The 18,244-nt window shown below is 42.0% G+C and overlaps 1 protein-coding gene across 1 annotated transcript in view; it reads left to right on the forward strand.

The window, feature by feature from the left end:
• tenm1 (teneurin transmembrane protein 1) overlaps positions 1-18,244 on the forward strand; it is a 287,438-nt gene that overhangs the window by 136,053 nt on the left and 133,141 nt on the right. The window contains exon 6 of the mRNA XM_028009863.1: positions 3,036-3,209. Coding sequence (XP_027865664.1) covers positions 3,036-3,209 — 174 coding nt within the window. The remainder of the gene's footprint in view (positions 1-3,035; positions 3,210-18,244) is intronic.

Genomic DNA, 18,244 nt, shown 5'->3' on the forward strand with positions numbered 1-18,244 from the left:
TAACATCTACCTAATTCGGGACGTTTTGGAGGTCTCCGGTTTATTATGTTTACAAACTGGCTTGATTTCACTGGATCATGAAAAGGCTTTTGACCGCGTTGAACACGGCTTCCTCTGGAAAACCATGAGGGCGTTTGGGTTCAGCGAGGGTCTTATTGCCAAGATCCAGGTGCTGTACAGTGACATTGAGAGTATGCTGAAGATCAACGGTAGCCTGTGTGCTCCTTTTAGGGTGTGTAGAGGCGTTAGACAGAGCTGCGCGCTCTTAGGGATGCTCCACTCACTCTCCCTGGAACCCCTCCTTCAGAAAATACGCTCGAGTGTTTATGGTTTGGTCTTACCTGGTTTTAAGAACAATATGGTTTTATCTGCCTACACTGACGATGTTGTTGTTTTTATAAAAGATCAGCAAGATGTCACTATTTCAACCCAGATCACAGAAAAGTTTTCTGTCTTGTCTGCTGCAAGGGTGAACTGGGGAAAGAGCGAAGCCCTGGCCGACGGCGAGTGGTCTGCTGGGCTCCCAGTTCTCCCTCCAGGTCTTGTATGGAAGAAAGATGGTTTTAAATATCTTGGTGTGTTTTTAGGCAGAAAAGACATTGTAAGTAAAAACTGGGAGAACGTCGAGCAAAAAATAACAAACAAGTTGGCAAAGTGGAAGTGGTTGCACTCCCAAATGTCATACCGGGGCAGGGTGCTGGTTTTAAATAATCTTATCGCTGTGGCGCAAGCTCTCCGTTTTAGACCCACCATCTGGTTTACCTGTAAAAATACAATCAGAGACGGTCAACTTCTTCTGGAACGATCTACATTGGGGGCCACAGTCTGTTTTGTTTTTGTCAAGAGAGGAGGGGGGCCAGGGCCTTGTCCACCTGACCAGCAGAACAGCAACATTTCATTTACAGTTTCTTCAGAAGTTCCTGACAGGATCTCCTGTGTGGAGGGATGTGGCCAGCTGCTGCTCTGTTTTTAACTGATTTTAGTCTTTTAAAGTTAAAGGGGTTGCCTCAGTTTTATCAGAGTGTTTTTAAATCCTGTGCTTTTTTTAAACTGCGCAGATCAAATTCTCTGCATTGGCTTTTAGAAGAACCGTTGGTCTGTGGAGCAAGACTGGACCTCCGTGACAGCACCGTGCCTCAGTGGAGAACTTTATACCAGCCGCCAATAAAAAAACGGACTGGTGACCTGCAGTGGAGGATTCTTCACGGCGCCATCACAACAAACTCGTTTTCATCGGTCATCAGTCCTGGGGTTTTAAATGAGTGTCCTTTTTGCAAATTGTCTGAGAGTGTGTTTCATGTTTTTATGGATTGTGTACGGTTAAGTTGGTTTTTAAAATTTTTTAATGAGCATATTTAACCTCTTTGGTTTGGTTTTCACCAATTCCGTTTTTATCAACGGTGTACATTACAGTCGAACCACTAGTTTTAAATCCCAGATTTTAAATGATTTAATTTACGAAGCAAAGATGGCTATTTATTTAACTCAAAGGGACAAAATGCAGGAAGCTGGACCTGAACTTGATGCGGTGGCTCTGTGGAAGGTTAACATCAAGGCCAGGATGAGGTTGGAGTTTTACTTCCACAGACTCACCGGGGATCTGAAGGGTTTTTAGAAGAACTGTGGGCTCTCATTGTGGACGAGTAGATAGCTGAACCCAAAGTGGCGTGAGCCACTCGGAAGTCGCGGCATCGAAACGCGGGATCTGCCGATCCCAATGGATGATGGAGGGGGGTTGCCTCCAGGGTCTACCACGCTTTGGTGATGCTCTGCTCTTGGAGCTCATCGTTCATTTGCTGTATTTTGTAGAAGAAAAAAAAATAGCACGTCTTTTTTTTTCTTCTTTTTTGCTTTCCTCTGTTTCAGTGGAAAGCAACTGCAAATGGCTTTGAACTATCTGGAGGTTTAATTAGGCATTCCTCATCAGCAGGGGGATTGAGTGTGGGTGAGGTAGTGCGTGCGTGTGCGTGTGTGCAGAGAGAGGTGTCCAGGCTTTGCACGCTTTCAAAGACCGACGCAGTAACGGGACGACGCGATTGTGTTGGTTGTACTGTAAATAATTTGGGATTTGTTTTTTTTTTGTGAACAGCCATTTTGAGGCGAGCTGGCGTCTGGCGCCGTTTCCTGGGCGTCGGCAAATCATCAGGCAGGCGGCGGTAGACGTTTGAAGTCTTTAGAAGTTTTGCACCTTGATCTGCATGCAGCAGCCATCCTCTGACTGCCACCAGCACATCACAACTTTGTGATTTGAGTCTTTGCTTTTGTTTGATGTTGCAAATGTGTCAGGAAAGAGAGAGCAAAAAAAAAAAAAAAAAGACCTGCAATGATGTATTTCGTTCGCTTTGTTCTTCCCACCACCAGCAAAGGCACATAACCTTTACAGATTCTTTCAAAGTGCTAAACTAAAGCAATTTTCAGGCACAATCTCTGGCGCAAAGGAGCCCAAGATTGGTCGGACAGCTTTTACGGATAGCCTTGCAGGACGCTAATGAATTTCTTTTAATGGGCGCGGCGTTGGTTTTTCTTATTTGACAGCATGTAGGATTGTTGTCCTAGTAAACACTTTTACAAGTGGGAGGGGGGGGAATCCTGTATCCTCCTCACCCTTTGTTGTTTAAAAGCCCCATATGGATTGTGAATCGGCAGCAGCTTTCAAAGCATCATTAGTCATGCATAAAAGACTGTGTGAACGCTTTAATACCGGCCCTAGGCTCCGGCTCTGAAGATCTGCCTTAATTACCCACCTCTGCTGCATTCCGTGGTCACGTGCGCACAAGTATCGGCGCACAAGTTGAATCCGTGTGCGACACGGTCGGTGTTTGTGTGCGTTTGCTAATTGTCCATCGCTCGCTGGCACTAATAAGCGCGTAAAGAGACTGAGTGCTCTAAGATGGGCATTAAACGAGATTCAGACACACCCCTCTGCATGCCTTGAATAATGATCCTTTATCTCTGCTTTTCTTTTCCCCCTGTGGCTGACACACTTTTTTTTTCTTTTGCTTTTGCTCTGTGTGTGTATGTGTGTGTGTATGCAGCGGTCCACCTGTTAGGCCTGACCTGGCATCTGCGGAACGGTGAGAACCAGCTGTATGAAAACGGTCTGAGTTCAGCGGACCATCAACAGGAAGACCGCGGCAAACTCCGACCAACGAGTTCCGTCCACCTGCTGGACGCGCTCAACCCTGAAAACACATACACGGGTGACAGAGGTGAGGTTTCTCTCTCTCTCTCTCTTTCTCTCTCTCAAACATGCTCACAGACGCACACCCACCCGAACCCACGCACTCATTGGGTGCGAATTAGCGAGACAGTCTCACTTAATAAGGTCATTCGGTGACACAAAGTGTGTCCAAGTTGAGGAGCCGTCTGCATCCTTCGAAGGTGGCACTTGAAGGCAGATTACGTCCGTGGGATGCAACGAAGGCTGCTCCAAGTGCGACCAACAAATACGCCCTTCTTTTCCTCGCATTCCAAAAATGGGGACAGCGTATCCTTCCCAGGGTTCATTGCGTGCCAAACGGGGCATTTTTGGTCTTATGACAACTGCGGAGGAAACTGGAGCAGAGTACAGTTTCAAAGTATATTCAGATCTGGTGTTTGAAAAATGAAAAGCCCAAACGGTGGCTGTGTTGGTACAGTATGTCTTTGTCATTTGCATAGCTGTGAATTTGTAAATTTTGCAAATTAGCTAAGGCTATAAATGTTGTTGTGTTCTGCTGTTGTTTGTACTCAACACTGGTCCCCGTGCAAGTAATAACAAAATGAAATTGTATCCATAGTAACCTGTACTTTCAGGACTGCTGTAGCAAGTCAGCTTGATTCTGTGTCTTTTTGGACGGAGTTTTTCTGGAAAACGTGACACTTGTATGTTTCTCTAATAAAGTTGCAGATCATGTTTATATTGCACATTAGCACATGTTCACAGGTTAAGTAAGTCATTATTGTTCCATTTTCTAATTCACTCAGTTAATCTACAGCCCTGTGGTGGCAGAGAGCACTTCAAGCTTCGGCCAACTGAGCTGAGTGGGTAGAGTGTTCGTCTTGCGATCAGAAGGTGGTTGTAGGTTCAATTCCAGCTTCCTTCTGTCAGATGTCAATTTTTTTTATATATAATTAAAGATTTTTTTCCTTGCGCTCATGTTTTATAAAGAAAATTTATATATTTTTAAACATAGCTTACTCTACACACATAGTAACAGATACAATATTTCAAGTATCCTAGATGACATTATCATTTGTTTTTGCTGTTCCCCTTAAGCCTCTGTCTGGGTTGTGTGGTTAGATTGCTGGGCAGAAAGACACTGGAGTCAGGAATATGATCCTAACCCCATTATGATTGATGGAGGAGACAGTTTGAACTTCCTTCTTCAGCTCTGAATCCGTCGACTCCTCTGGGAATGGAGGTCTTAGTCCAGGTGTTATTTGAGCTGCTGGATCCGCTTGTACAAAACAACCATATCGTTGCCATGTGTTGTCTGAAAGGTAAAATAAAAAATAAAAAAAAATAGGAGAAAAAAAATCTCTTCAACTTCACAGCATCTCATGCCAAAACAAAAACAATTAAGAACAAAAGTTAACAGAGCAAATCCATCAATCTTCCTCGATGAGTGGTTCATTTCTACTCAATTAAATATTACTTTAATTTGCATGATGTGCCAGATTTAATTTCTCAAAATATAATATTAACCTGTCAAACTCCAACTGGGCAAATCTGTTGATATTTTGTGTGAGCTCCACAAATCAGGTCGTTATGGAAATGGTGGGACAGTCGTTTTTAAAACAAATCAATAAAATCCCCATTTGCCTCAAACAACGTGGGGAGCAGGACAAGCATGGAGTAAAAGGGGCTCAGGCCAAAACTGAACTTTTCAGTTGATGAAAATGGGCAACGGCTAACACTACGCATCATCCTGAACTCACAAAACCTGGGGAGAAACACGGCGGTGGCAGTGTCATGCTCTGTGGGTGCTTTTCTCCTGCAGGACGTGGAATCTGGTCAGGATGGAGAAACAATCCCGTCTCTAGTTGAGCAAAACTGGGTAGAGTTAACCAAAAAATACATGCAGTTGCAAATGCATCAAAAAAGGGGATTCTACAAAGTAGTTATCGAATATTTATATGTGAATTTTTCCTTTCCACTTCACAATTGTACTCTACTTTGTGTTAGCCTGTCTCTTAAAATCCCATTAAAATATACTATTTTATGGCTGCGTCATATGAATAGATTTTTTTTTCTTTTCTAAAAAAAAAAACACTTGTGCTTTTTAAATCCACAGATGTACCAGCTAAAAACTAAGAGCAATATTCTCCAAGCACCTGTAGTAATTTCTGCAGCCTGAGCACCGTCAGGGCTACACCGTGAACTGGAAAACCTCCAGCAACCAGTACCACGCCCTCCCAGTACACAAGCTGGTAGAACACGGCGACATGAAGGGATGGCACGACACAGCATCCCGCCGGTCGTGTCGGGCCGCCTTTTCTGATTCGTCAGGCCTTTCTGCGATAATTTGATGGGTTTATTAATCTTGACTGGGCCGTGGAATTCCACCTCACGCAGCGGGACTGAGAGCGAGCTGCCAGCTGCCTCGCAGAGAAGGGAAAATCAATCAGTCCTGTTTATTTTCTGTGAGTCGTTGCTGTCACTTTGAGGGCTAGAGCTCAAAGTGACGTCTGAGATGTTAGGTCAGTTAATTTGTGTTTCATTAAAAGGGGAGAAGGGGGGAAAAAAACACACACACAGTTTTGTAGCCTCCCGGGCAAGGCAGGCTCATTGAAAATTAGCATGTGTACCCTAGCGTTGTGTTCCAATCAGGTCTGATTGGAGCCGGAGCTAATAAATTTTGCAGTCATTTATCGTGTAACTGAATGCCAACAAAACACTCTCCCGTTGCCCTCAAGAAAGGCAGATGTTGGGGGAGGCCGCATGTGTTTTGGCCATTGTGAAAAAGGTTATGGGGATGATCAGAAACATAAATCCATATGGGCCTGTATGTCTCAAGAGGGTCAGAGTCAATACGGTTTTCCAGCAGGACAACCCTTAACGTTTTAGCTAACATCTAGGCTGGAGCATACAGAGAAGGGAATCTTTCACTATTTTACTTTGGACAGTCTCTTTAGATCAGGGGTCTTAAACTCCAGTCCTCGAGGGCCGCAGTCCTGCAACTTTTAGTTGTGTCTCTGCTGCACCACACCTGAACAGAATAATTAGGTCATTAAGGCTCTGGAGAACTGATCTACACAAGGAGGAGGTAATTAAGTCATTTCATTCCAGTGTTTTGTACCTGTGGCACATCTAAATACTGCAGGTCTGCGGCCCTCGAGGACTGGAGTTTGAGACCCCTGCTTTAGATCATCCAGTGCCTCTCTTATGTCTTCGGTGCTTAAACAAATGCTGTGTATGTACAACAAAAATGACATAAAAGAAATTTAACTTCACAATTTAACGCCTTGAAATTGGCCTCGGTCTTTTTAAGAAAGACCGAGGACCTGCTCATTCCTACGCTCCGCTTTCAGTAACCCTTTGCCAACGTTTTCACCAGCGTTTCACTGAAAGTAGTTCATATGCTAATGTGCAGTTCCAACAGGTGTTTGCTCGCTGCTGCTGCTGCTAGTCTGGAGGAGCTTCGTGGAAAAGGCATTGCCCGGTGAGACCAACAGTTTTTTTGCAAACAAAATGGCTACCACAAGGATTTCTCAAACATGCATGAAAGAATCAAGGCAACACTCCAGGTATGTTTTTGATGATGGAATAACATTATAACATGATTTAAAGCTCATTTTACACAATACTGCCCCTTTAAAAAGCGCCAAAAGCACCATTGTTTCTCCACCATTGGAAGAGAAGCAGGCCCATGGGATCATAGATCCGTCACCGTGCTTAACAGTAATTATGAGGTGAGACTCCATGCAACCAACACTCGTTTCCGAACAGCAGATGAATCTGTGAATAGGTTTGTTGTCAGGGTAAGTCTCTTCTGGCCGTAGCACTTGATTCCAGGTAAAGTTTATGGTTATAATGGTGGAATTGAGGCTTTTTACTGGGCGTCACTCCCAATCAACCTTTGGGATGTAGACAGGGTCTAAAAGTTTAACAATGAACTTTTGGGATTATTTTTACCTTGATTGGTGGCATGATAATATGGGTCCTTGTCCAGCCTCGACAATTAAAGAGGCTGAAAGAAAGAGGCCGCTATGTCTTCTGCTTTGGTCGAGAAAACAGGAAGTCATAAATAACTATTACTCGTTTACTAAAAGCTTCTGTTAATTAAAAAAGTAAATTGTGAATAAAAAATGGCTTAGGTTTCAACTATTTTAAAGGACTCTTAGTGGTGCTATTAATTGGGTCAAAGTAATTTAGAAGAAAATTTCACTAAACTAAAGGGGAAGTATTATGTAATATCAACTTTTTTTTAGCTTCACATCATCATCATAAAGTTATAATGTTATTACCTTATCAAAAACATGCCTGGAGTGTCGCTTTGATTCGTTCACGCATGTTTGAGAAATCTTTTCATCTCCATGGCAACCAACCAGCTGTACAAAACACCCGGTGGGACCGAGCGCCACCTTAGAGGCGCAGCTCCTCCTCAGAGCTGCAGTTTCCGAGCTTCCGCCTTACAGAGTAGCCGTCAGCCACCGCTCCCCCACTCGGCTCCTTCAGACTAGCCCACAGCAATCAGCAAACACCTGGTGGAACTGCACATCAGCTGACCTCGTTATACGAGTTACTTCTGAGTGCAATGCGGGTAAAAACATTGTTCAAAGGCTAACAGAGGAGTGTTGTCATGACAGGGCGTTAAAAAGAGTTTTTAAAGAGACAGATGTCCAAATTCAAGGCGTTAAATTACAAAGTCAGATTCTTTTTTAATTCATATTTGATATATGTAGCATTTTCACAACAACTGGAGGTGACAAAGTTACTTGATTGTGCTGTAAAATTGCTCTGTGCCTCTAGAAAATACTTAACACTGCCCCTTTAAAAAAACCAAAATACTAAAAACCGATACACTCGGTACAAATTTCAGTACATTTCTGCGTCATTAGGGCATTGTTTTGTTGTTAAAAGGCAATCGGCACACTGAATGATCTCATTCAACATGGAGACATTAGGCAATAAATCAACCCTGAACTGATTCCATATCCAAAAAGGCAGGTAATTAATCAGTGGCCGTCTTACCGAGCGCAGGACTAGAAATCGCTCGTCTCCACACTGCCTTCTGCCATCTATCCAGAGGAATTCTTAGCCCCAATTTAACCCCATGATATGGGACATTAATTGTGAGTTTTTCAGGTCACCAAGTCAGACGAAGCATAGCAACCCTTCATGCTTGGTCTAACTCTGATGGATATTACATCAGAGGCAGCCGGAACCCACGTGCGGGGAGCCGAACTGCAGCACTCTGCAATTCAGGCTACCTGGGACGTCCCTGAAGCAACTCCTCCTGATGAATCCTCACATTTTTAAGGATTAACACTCTCATTGGTCCCTAAATCCTCCTATAGAACCCGCCAGGGTCACAGACTTTCACTTGGAAGTGTTGCGTCACAAGCGCTCTATTGTTTCAACTCTCATTGCTTTACACGCTTGATGAGAGCCGGGTAAATCAAAATGGGCAGAGTTAAGCCGCTGATGCATGGGAGCTCAGATTAATAAAATTGGCACGGTGGAGGTGGTCCCCTGGCAGAGGAGGGCCAAAGAGATTAGAGATTAGACTGTAATCCAGTGTGGCAGATTATCACGCTCATCCCGCTCTACCCATCACCTCTCACACCGAGAGACCACACAATCCCCAAGATTACACCGCGGAGGATGGTGAGAGGAAGGGGTGTGGAGAGCAGGAGGGAGAGAGCGTTTCATGGTGGAAGGGGAAACAAAAGTTAAACTGGGAGGAGAGGCAAATAATTGAGAAGTGGAGGGACTTTTTTTATTTTTTTATTTATTTTTTATTTTTTACATAAAACATTTAACAAGGAAAATTAGTATCCAACATGGCAGATAATTTTCTCATTAAGTATATTTCAAATGAGGTCATTTGCATTAGATTTACCCCCAAAAAAGAAATGCTGGGAACAAGTCAACCAATCAATGTACACACAGTTTGACCATAAACTATTCTAGAATTCACATCAAATGAAGTGAAGTAGCATGGGCAAAACATATTGTAAATTTCTACCAACGTCAATTTGACATCCCTTATCAGGTGTGACCTGCTATATGTAGAAACCGGTGTCATTTCTGTACCCTGTGATTTTCACTTTTTTTTCTCTCTTGGATTCAACCTGGGTGATTGACGTGAGTATTTTTGCTATTTTATTTGGATTTTCTCTGGAAACAGTTGAGGGTTCCATTAACTGTGCAGGGTTTCCCCCACTGTACTATAAGCCTGGCGGGCCACAAGGCTATACTTGTGCCCCCACCAGGCTTAGCATTGCTTATTTTTTTTTTTTTTTTAAATGTTTGCATTTTTTAAAGACTTTACAGTTGGTGTTCAGATATGAATTTTCCAATCTTCCAATAACAGATAATTATCAAGTGATATATTTGCAACTAATCTCATCAATATGTTTCTCAACAATAATGTCAGCAAATGTCTTAAGAGAGCTCTTTGCTAGTCTCGTCTTGGAATGCTTCCTGTACGATACATTTTTAATGAGAAAGCCTTTTATAGGCTATTAGTTTGAACTAAACCATTAGGTGCTAAGTTGCACTGAAGAAAGTTGATTCCTGAATACTGATAGGTTTCAGCTGGTCTCCTGACTCTGTAGACTTTTTTTGTAACATGTTCAATTAGGCCTGTCAGAATAATCAATATATCAATTAATTGCATGATCAATTAAAACAAACTCAATAATTTCCATTGGCATGATTTATCGTTTTTTTTCTCTCTTCCTACCAAAAACTGGACGGTAAAAGTCTTCTGTTTGGTGCTTTGTTTTTTTTGAAGGGTAATTTTGTTTACAAAGACATCAAAGTTAATTTTATTTGTCGCTTTATTTATTTATTTTCTAATATTTAAAATGTCTTCCAGTTCCAGTGTTAAATGTTCATAAGATTGTAAAGTTTACTGATGTTTAAGAACGTGTTCTTGCGTTATTATTTTTGCCATTACCATTTTTAATGGTTTTGAGACCATTAGAAATGGTCTCAAAACAACAATGTTATCATTTATTGCGATAACTTCAGGAACAATTTATCGTCCAGAAAAATTTGCTATCGCGACAAGCCTACGTTTCGGTACTTACTCCCTCTGCCATTCCGCCGTAAGCCACAAAACCTAATTTATGGACTCATTTGTTTTGATTTCTTTGTCTGGGTTGACTGCTTGGATTTTTGCTACTAGCATCTGGTGTGAATTCAATGTCAACAGCCCCTCTTAGAAATAGATGTAGAGAGAAAAGCATTGGTGAATTCAATGCTGCTTTTTCTTCCTACTGTACAAAACAAATGTCTGTGGCTTGTCTGGGAAAAAAAAAAGAAAAAAGATTGGAGACCAAGATGTAAATGTTTCCTTGTTATTGAGAAATAAATTATTTTATACTTGATACAGTGCAATAAACAGAACATTACAGTTGGGATATGAAGATCGCAGAGGAGGCTGATTGGAGGAGCATAGTTATCACTTTCTCCTTGTTTCCGATGTGATGGCACAGTGGGGAGAGATGAAACAATCTTGGCGGAATGATTTGAAGCTAGTAATCTTCTTGTATACTTGTTCAGGATTTTATTTATTTATTTATTTTTTTTGCTGTGTTATTTTTTCATATCAACATCAATGCCACAGGAAAACAGGCTTTTTCGACATCTTTTTTTTTTTTCTTTCTTTCTTCTTTTCTGTTTTGCTGTTCGTTTGATGCGTTGGGTCTCTGCCCAAAATCAGCATCCCAAGAAAGGGAATTTTAATTTACCTTTCTGAGACAGCCCCGCTCCGCCGCGCGAGACACTAATTGACATGTTGTGTCAACTGCGTTATGGCTACTGTCTTGTCGAGCCACACATGCTGCGTTTTATGTTCTCCTCGCCATCGCTCTCCTGCAGCTTTTCCGGAGATCAACCGGCAGCCCCCTTCTTAGTCCTCATCACGTAAAAAGCTTTTCTAATTAGTGTTACATTAATGGCCACTCACTCCACGATAATCAACCCCAAGCCGGGTGCGCACGCGCACACACACCAACTCCGGGGCTTTCCATTTCTTGATCTGACGCGCATTCTTGAGAGCTCGCAGACATGGCCACACGCGCGCGTGAACGTGCGCGCCCACGCGGAGAGATTCCTCTGGTGCAGATGAAAGCAGAAGTGCCCAGAAAAAGAAAGTTTGTGTCAGTGGATTCCCTGCCTTAATGAAGTACATCAGGGCGCGAGGAGGGAGGGTAATATATCGCTCATTGTGAGAGCGTCTGATTTATTAATGACGCGAAATGATACAAACTGACATACACTAGATGGGAATATTGCCTGATTATAATGTGGAGGGGATGAAAACGCGGAGCTGCGCCATCCCAGCCTCTCGATTGTGTAAACCGGCTGTAAAGCCGGGTTCTGAGCTGTTTTTATTCCGTCTTGGCGGTGTGGCTTAGAAACGGTGTGGAGATGGGATGGATTGTGACACAGACAGAAAGAAGGGCTCTTAAAGAGAACATCAATATTCCAGACTGCGTGCAGAGAGAGAATGTGGAAGGGAAGGTGGGTTGTGTGTAGAGAGAGGGGCAGGGAGGGGGATATGAGTGGCGGAAACGGTGAGAAAGGACGCGTGCGCACGAGCTCTGATGGACTGGGCCGTGTAACAGCGGATGCATTGATTTTCTCACGCTGGGATACAGTCTCAGGGTGCAGCACGCGCACATGCTTACGGCTCAGACACACGTGCGTGATGCAGCGTAGATCATTTAGTGAGCTCTCTGCTTGAGCTCCTCGAGTCAAGAGAGCACAAACATGTCTGCATGCGACACAGCCCGCATCCAAAACCCTGTCATTAAAATATGGCTGGACAAGTCGGGTGTGATTTAAAGCTGCAGTCGCTGTTTACACTGTAGACCACCCATTTCATCTGCGACATGGAGCCTCTTAGGAGTCGCTGTTGATTTTTTTGTTTGTTTTCTAAAGCCTCAGATTTGATGTTTTGGGTCACAAAATAATAAGAGTTGGGTTTATCTCTGTGAAAAATAATATTGTCACCTTTCTATTCTAAAATAAGTAGCTTTGTTTGGCAAAAAGGGATTTTTTTTTCCTCACACCCCCAAATCATTTTTTAGCAAAGGAGAGAAGGGAATTTTTCTGCCACAACCATTTTTGCCCCCCCCCCCAAAAAAAAAGACTTAGGCTATTTTTTAAAATCTAGATATACAACTCTAGAAAACATTAAGAGCCCACTGAAAATCACAGAAACTGATCATTGTAAGCTCTTAATTCTTTTCCAGAACTGTATATATATACATACAGTATATGTATATATGTACTGTATATCTATATAGTCATTTTTTGCTTTGTTTTGTTGTTTTTTGTTTGTTTGTTTTTTTGCAAAAAGTGGTTTTGCCAGAAAATCACCACCTGCTTTTGTTTTTTTACCACCAGCACCAACGACTCCTTTATCTTTTTATCCAATTGATAACATGAGTTACACTCACATAAAAAAAATAAAGTGTTTTTGAACTGAAATATCTCAAGTCAAACTTTAAGCATCTATCATGACTTTTTGATTCCGCTGGCAATGCTTGTTAAAAAACAAATCTCCCACTATGTGGAATTAAATGATCCATTTAAACAAGTAATTAAACAAGAAATGAATAACAAGAGAATGAATACATCACAAACAAGTTGGAAAACTAAATGATAAATGAATTGGATTTGTGACACACTGATAAAGTATCGCAGTCGAAAGCAAAAGGCAATTATGAATATATGCAATATAGAAAAGTGTAATAATAGTTCAAAGATGTTCTTTCATGTATTTTTTCTGTTAATCTTTTGCCAAATTAATGACTTTATTTAACCATTTATTAAGTTCTGCATTTATCTGTAACTTTGGCGGTCTTTGTGCTGTTCATGGTTAGTTCTTACTTTTTTTTATATCAGGTATGTTTTTACTCTTACTGCATTGATACTTTTACCACCGTGATCCAAGAGGTTACGTGTGAACTTTAACATTTTTTAAATGTCCCCCGATCAATCCTGAAAGTCAAAGTTCTTAAAAGTTTTTTTTGTTGTTTATTTTTTGTTTTTAACTTAATGGAAATCGATACATCTCGTCACAAAACCTCATAGTGATTTTTCTTACTTTCACTTGAAATAATGACACAGTTGAGGAGGAGAAATTCACTCTGCGGTTCACTGGCTTGCAGGCGTTAAGTATCTGCCCAGACTTAGCCTATTATAAACTTTGCTAGAGCTCAGTAAAAAAAAAAGAAAGAAAGTTGAATACTTTATCCTTATGCCATCTTGTGCAACGCATGTTAAATATGTAACGGCGTCGATGTCAAGCGGTGAATGAGTTTGTGAACAGGCAGACGTATCTGTCACAGATGTAACCAGAGGCCTGATGGTAGAAGGTGAAGACAGACGGTAGAAGTAATAGAAGGCCCCGGGGCCCGGAGCATTATCTCCTCCATACTCTGACTGACACTCATTAGGCTGCACAGTGGAGAGGGGAGGCTGAAAGCTTATTAAGCCACCTGCTCAAAAGGCCCTTAATTGAATCCAAGTAATTATAGAGACCTTGCCCATTGTGATATTTTTATTCATCCTGCGGCAAACTCAATCTCTCTTGCATTCGGAACAGTATTAATGTTGTCTGCGCCGATACATGCATGATTTACACACCGACAGTATTGACTATTTCAGACACACATACACACACACACCCCTGCGCGTGCGGTTTGGTCCCCTCAGACGTGTCCCGTTACTGAGACCCTGACTGCAGCGTAATGCTGTTCTCTGCTTCATTAGAACATGAGGGGTAATAGCATTAATTGGGAAGACAGTGTGTCGAAAAATAGATTGTAGGTGTAATTGTTTTACCTGAATTTCCCGTAGGCAAGAGGAATTAATTAGACCTTGTGTCCCGAGTCATAATGTAGTTCCTCTTCCTCGCCGGCCTGACACGCACCCGGCCACACACACACACACGCGCACGCACAGAAAACACACGAGCTTGGACAGGCACATGAAACTCTGAGCTAAATGGGCTAAATGGGCCGGCAGACTCGCGTCGATTGTTAAAAACAAACGATTCACGTAGACTTTAGGGGTGTCTCGATGAATTACGTTCATGAATTTAGACCAAACGCGATGTTGTGCTCACAAAACGTGGTTGAGATGAGACAGGATTGTGTTGCCTTGATTCTTTGATGCATGTTTGGGAGGTCTTTTAATCTCCGTGGCAACCATTCAGCTGTGTAAAACGCCTGGTCGGACCTGGCGTCGCTTTGGAGACGCAGCTCCTCCTCGGAGGTCCAGGTTTCACAGCTTCCGCCTCACGGAGCAGCCCTCCGCCACCACTCCCTCACTCAGCTCCTACAGACTAGCCAGCAGCAATTAGCAAACACCAGGTGGAACTGGGCATCAGCTGAGCTCAGCATAGGAGCTGCTTCTCAGAGCAACGCTGGTAAAAAAGTTGTTAAACGGTTAACAAGAGGAGCCATGTTGTGGTGACTTCCTGAAGGCAGAGTTTCAGAAAGAGCAGGAGTTTTTAAAGAGACAGAGGCCCAAATGCAAAGCGTTAAATTACAAAGTAAAATTTCTTTTAAGTCGTTTTTGATAGATATGTAGAGAACGTTTTTAACAACTGATGTTAACATAGTTACTTGATTGCGCTATAAAGTGGCACTATGTGCCTGGAAAATACATAATTATAAACCACTAATTTTAAAAATGTTCTTTTAGCTTAGCATCAAATCAATGTTATAGCACTGCAACCTCCCCCTTTCTGCGTACGTCTCACACTAGAGCCACACACACCTTCACTGTGTGTAGGGGGCATGTTCTGTTGTTTCAGCCTCATGGGTTGTTGTTTTTTTACCAGCCTTTGCAAACACAGATGCAACAGATGGTCAAGCTTACAGCACCCACCTGCTCTTAATAACAGCTTACACTTTACCAGAAATCAGATGCTAACAGCAGTTTGATGGTGTTTTATGAGGCAGATGTCAGTTTCTTTTATATCTCTTTTGGCACTCGTGGCCTTCATTAATGAGTAGTTTACAGGAAGAAGGGCTGAGAGAGAACAGGAAAACATTCAGTAAATACCCCGGGGTCGGGAATGGAACCCATTAGTGAGCCATGCAGTTGTACCCCGAATAGACAGAATAATTTGAGAACAAACCATACTGTAGAAAGAGAGAGTTCTGGAGAAAAAAAAAAGTGGGGGGAAAAATAACCTAAATCTGATCTTGATGTCCAGCAGTTTGAGGAAAATAACCTAGCCTGTTTAGGGTTTTTTTTGGGGGGGAGGGGAGTAGAACAGAATGGTGTTAAGTCAAAGCAATAGTAAGTTTCGTTGTGCTTCATGCAGCGCTACCTGCATAATTGGCTGAAGCAGGATCATTAATGTAATGCAGGCTATTTAGTTTACAGAAGTGCACTAATGATTAATCGTTTCTGTCAAGGCTGCTTTATTGTTTGATGTTAGACATGAAGAAGCCAAAGAGCTCTTTAATCGCTTCTTTATTTTAAAAAAAAACAAATGTTTTTTTTTTTTTTTTTTAAATAAACCTCACACATGTTTTTGCTCACAAATTGCTTTGCTTGCCAGCTAATGATGAAAAGCACAAGAGGAGATGCATGCAATAACATTTATTTTTATCTTTTTTTTTTTTCCGTTTTTTGCTAATAACCAGCAGTAGGTGTGAATTTTGAGCGGTTTTCTTCCTTTAATAAACAGCAAGGCGTGAAGAAATTTTACCTCGCTGTTTGCATACTGCCTCGTTCATTTAAGCTCGCATTGGTTTTCCCTGCCAAGAAGAAATGAGCAGAGATCTTCCATTTGAAAAAGATGTTTTGTTTTGGCTTTTTTTTTTTCTCCCTTGTTGAGATCAGGATGATTGACAGCAGTCATGTGAGTAGCTTGAAAAGGTTGCTGTTTTTATTTTTGTTTTGCTTTTTTCTTGTGGAACTTCCCAAATCGTCTCAGACCCTCGCCTCTCTCGGATTACCCTTCACTGACGAGACAGAATAAAAGAAGCGCAACACAGGTTTTCTTCTGTCTTGCATCAGCAGCTGTAAAATGACACAGCCGCCCACTTTTCTACGCAAGCCTCCTCCCGTGTTTCCCCTCTCCTCTCTCGCTCTCTTCTGCTTCCCATCAGCTGACCTGAACGCCACTGTTCTGTCCCCCGGTTGCGTCAGGCTCGGCGAGGCGCCGTACGGTAATTAGCATCAGAAGGACCTGCTTGCTCGTCTGCCCGCCAGTCAGCCTGCACGCCTCTGTGCCTGACAGTGCTCTGCCCTGCCCTGTTCATGTTTCATTCATCTAAAGCTGAAGAAAAGATCTTTTTTTTTTTTTTTCTTGGGATGTCCAACCCTCTGCTGATCTTTACTCTTTTTGTAACCAGACACAGGTTACAAAAAGATTTTATGCTAATCCACACAAGTGTGGATTAGCATAAAAAGGAGCAGTTTGCTGAGGTAGACGTGGCCAAGATTGTGTGAATGCTTAACTTTACGTGTGCTAGACCATTACTCAGTTTGAAGGAGAGTCTAAAATCAGACCAATACAAACTTCAGACAGTCCTATCTTTCTTTTTTCACTAAATATTTATTTTAGCCCTTTCTTTCTTGCTGAGTACAGCCAAACTTCATTTCAGTCACCAAAGTTATCAGCATACTTTAGTTTTCAGAGCATAGGGGAAAAAGTAACAGCTACATTATATATATATAAATAAATATATATAAATGCAGTTATTTTGTGTTTATTAGTATGCTGTTTGACATTTTTAAAGGTTTGGGCTCAATATTAAAACAGGATTGCAGACTTTGAAAAGAGACATGAAAAGTCATTTACTGCTGGGCGAATAGTAAATATTGATGCGACTTCAAGTGCAATTCCACCAAGAGCTCCCAGGCTATTTACAGGAAATGTCCACGCGAAAGGTCTATCTATAGATAACGCCGTGAAGTGATCATAGTAATACGCCAACGGTGCGGCGCGTGTAAAAAAGCCAAGATGCACCGAGAAATCAGCTTGTCACCAGCGAATATATCATCATCGGGATATCAGTGTACGCAGTGTTCACATCGCAAAGGACCGCTTGGAGTGGAATAACTGTCGCCTATTATCTTACAAGTTTTCTGAACTTGCATTTTACATGCTGATGTCATAAAGCCAGTTGAACAAAGACTGACCACAGCAGACACCCACAGACGTTGCCGGAAAATGCTAATGGTCACAGATTGGAACAAGAGGAAGGAAGAAAATAGGTATGTATTGCACCTGATACCGCGATATTTACCATCACAAGATTTTCTAATATTATGCAGCCCTACTAGGGACTAATATCAGCTCATTTCTGGCAAATGAGAATATGTTTGCAGGTCATTCAGGCTGCGAGGGAGCAAGACTTGAATCAGATAACAGGAGGGCTGAGGAGAGTACAACTAAAGTTACTGTGTTTTATCCAGTTGGGCTTGGATAAAACCCAACGGAACGTGCTGTTTTTAGAAATCTCGGAGTTAAAACAAGGATCGAAACTATAAGGAACACACATTTGAAAGGTTACAGTCAGCTAAATATAAAGACAGGATACTAAAGAGAGTTCAAAACCTTCACGTCATTATCATTTTGTCTTTGCTTTAAAATATTAAAACCCTGTTTTAGAAGCACTGTTTGCTCACAAACACCTCTACTCCCGATATACGTACTTAACAAGCATTGAGAAGTTTAGAGTTTGTATCTATAGCGTCAGCCTGAACCAAAATTTGGGTTTCAGTCGGGCTGAAATTATATGCTTAATAGACAGGTAGGGTCAGGCTGGTGGTGCTGGGGTGTGTTTTTAATACACACCCCATTCTTGCATTCTTGTTTAGCACAGTGAAACTAAACAAGAATGCACGGCAAAAAGTTATGTTGATTCGCTTAATGTAGCTGCAGAGGAGTAGGTGTTTACCCGAAGGAGAGGTGAAGAAGTTAATTAGACTGTAACAAGTGCAGTGCACTGCACAACTAAAGCGCATGCGGCTCCTTTCCACTCCTCTCTTCTCCTATCAGTCACACATCCCAAAAGATTTGCACTTGACTCGCCTTGCAGTTACAACAAG

The sequence above is a fragment of the Xiphophorus couchianus genome, chromosome 23 (genome assembly GCF_001444195.1).
Source record: "Xiphophorus couchianus chromosome 23, X_couchianus-1.0, whole genome shotgun sequence".
Classification (NCBI taxonomy): domain Eukaryota; kingdom Metazoa; phylum Chordata; class Actinopteri; order Cyprinodontiformes; family Poeciliidae; genus Xiphophorus; species Xiphophorus couchianus.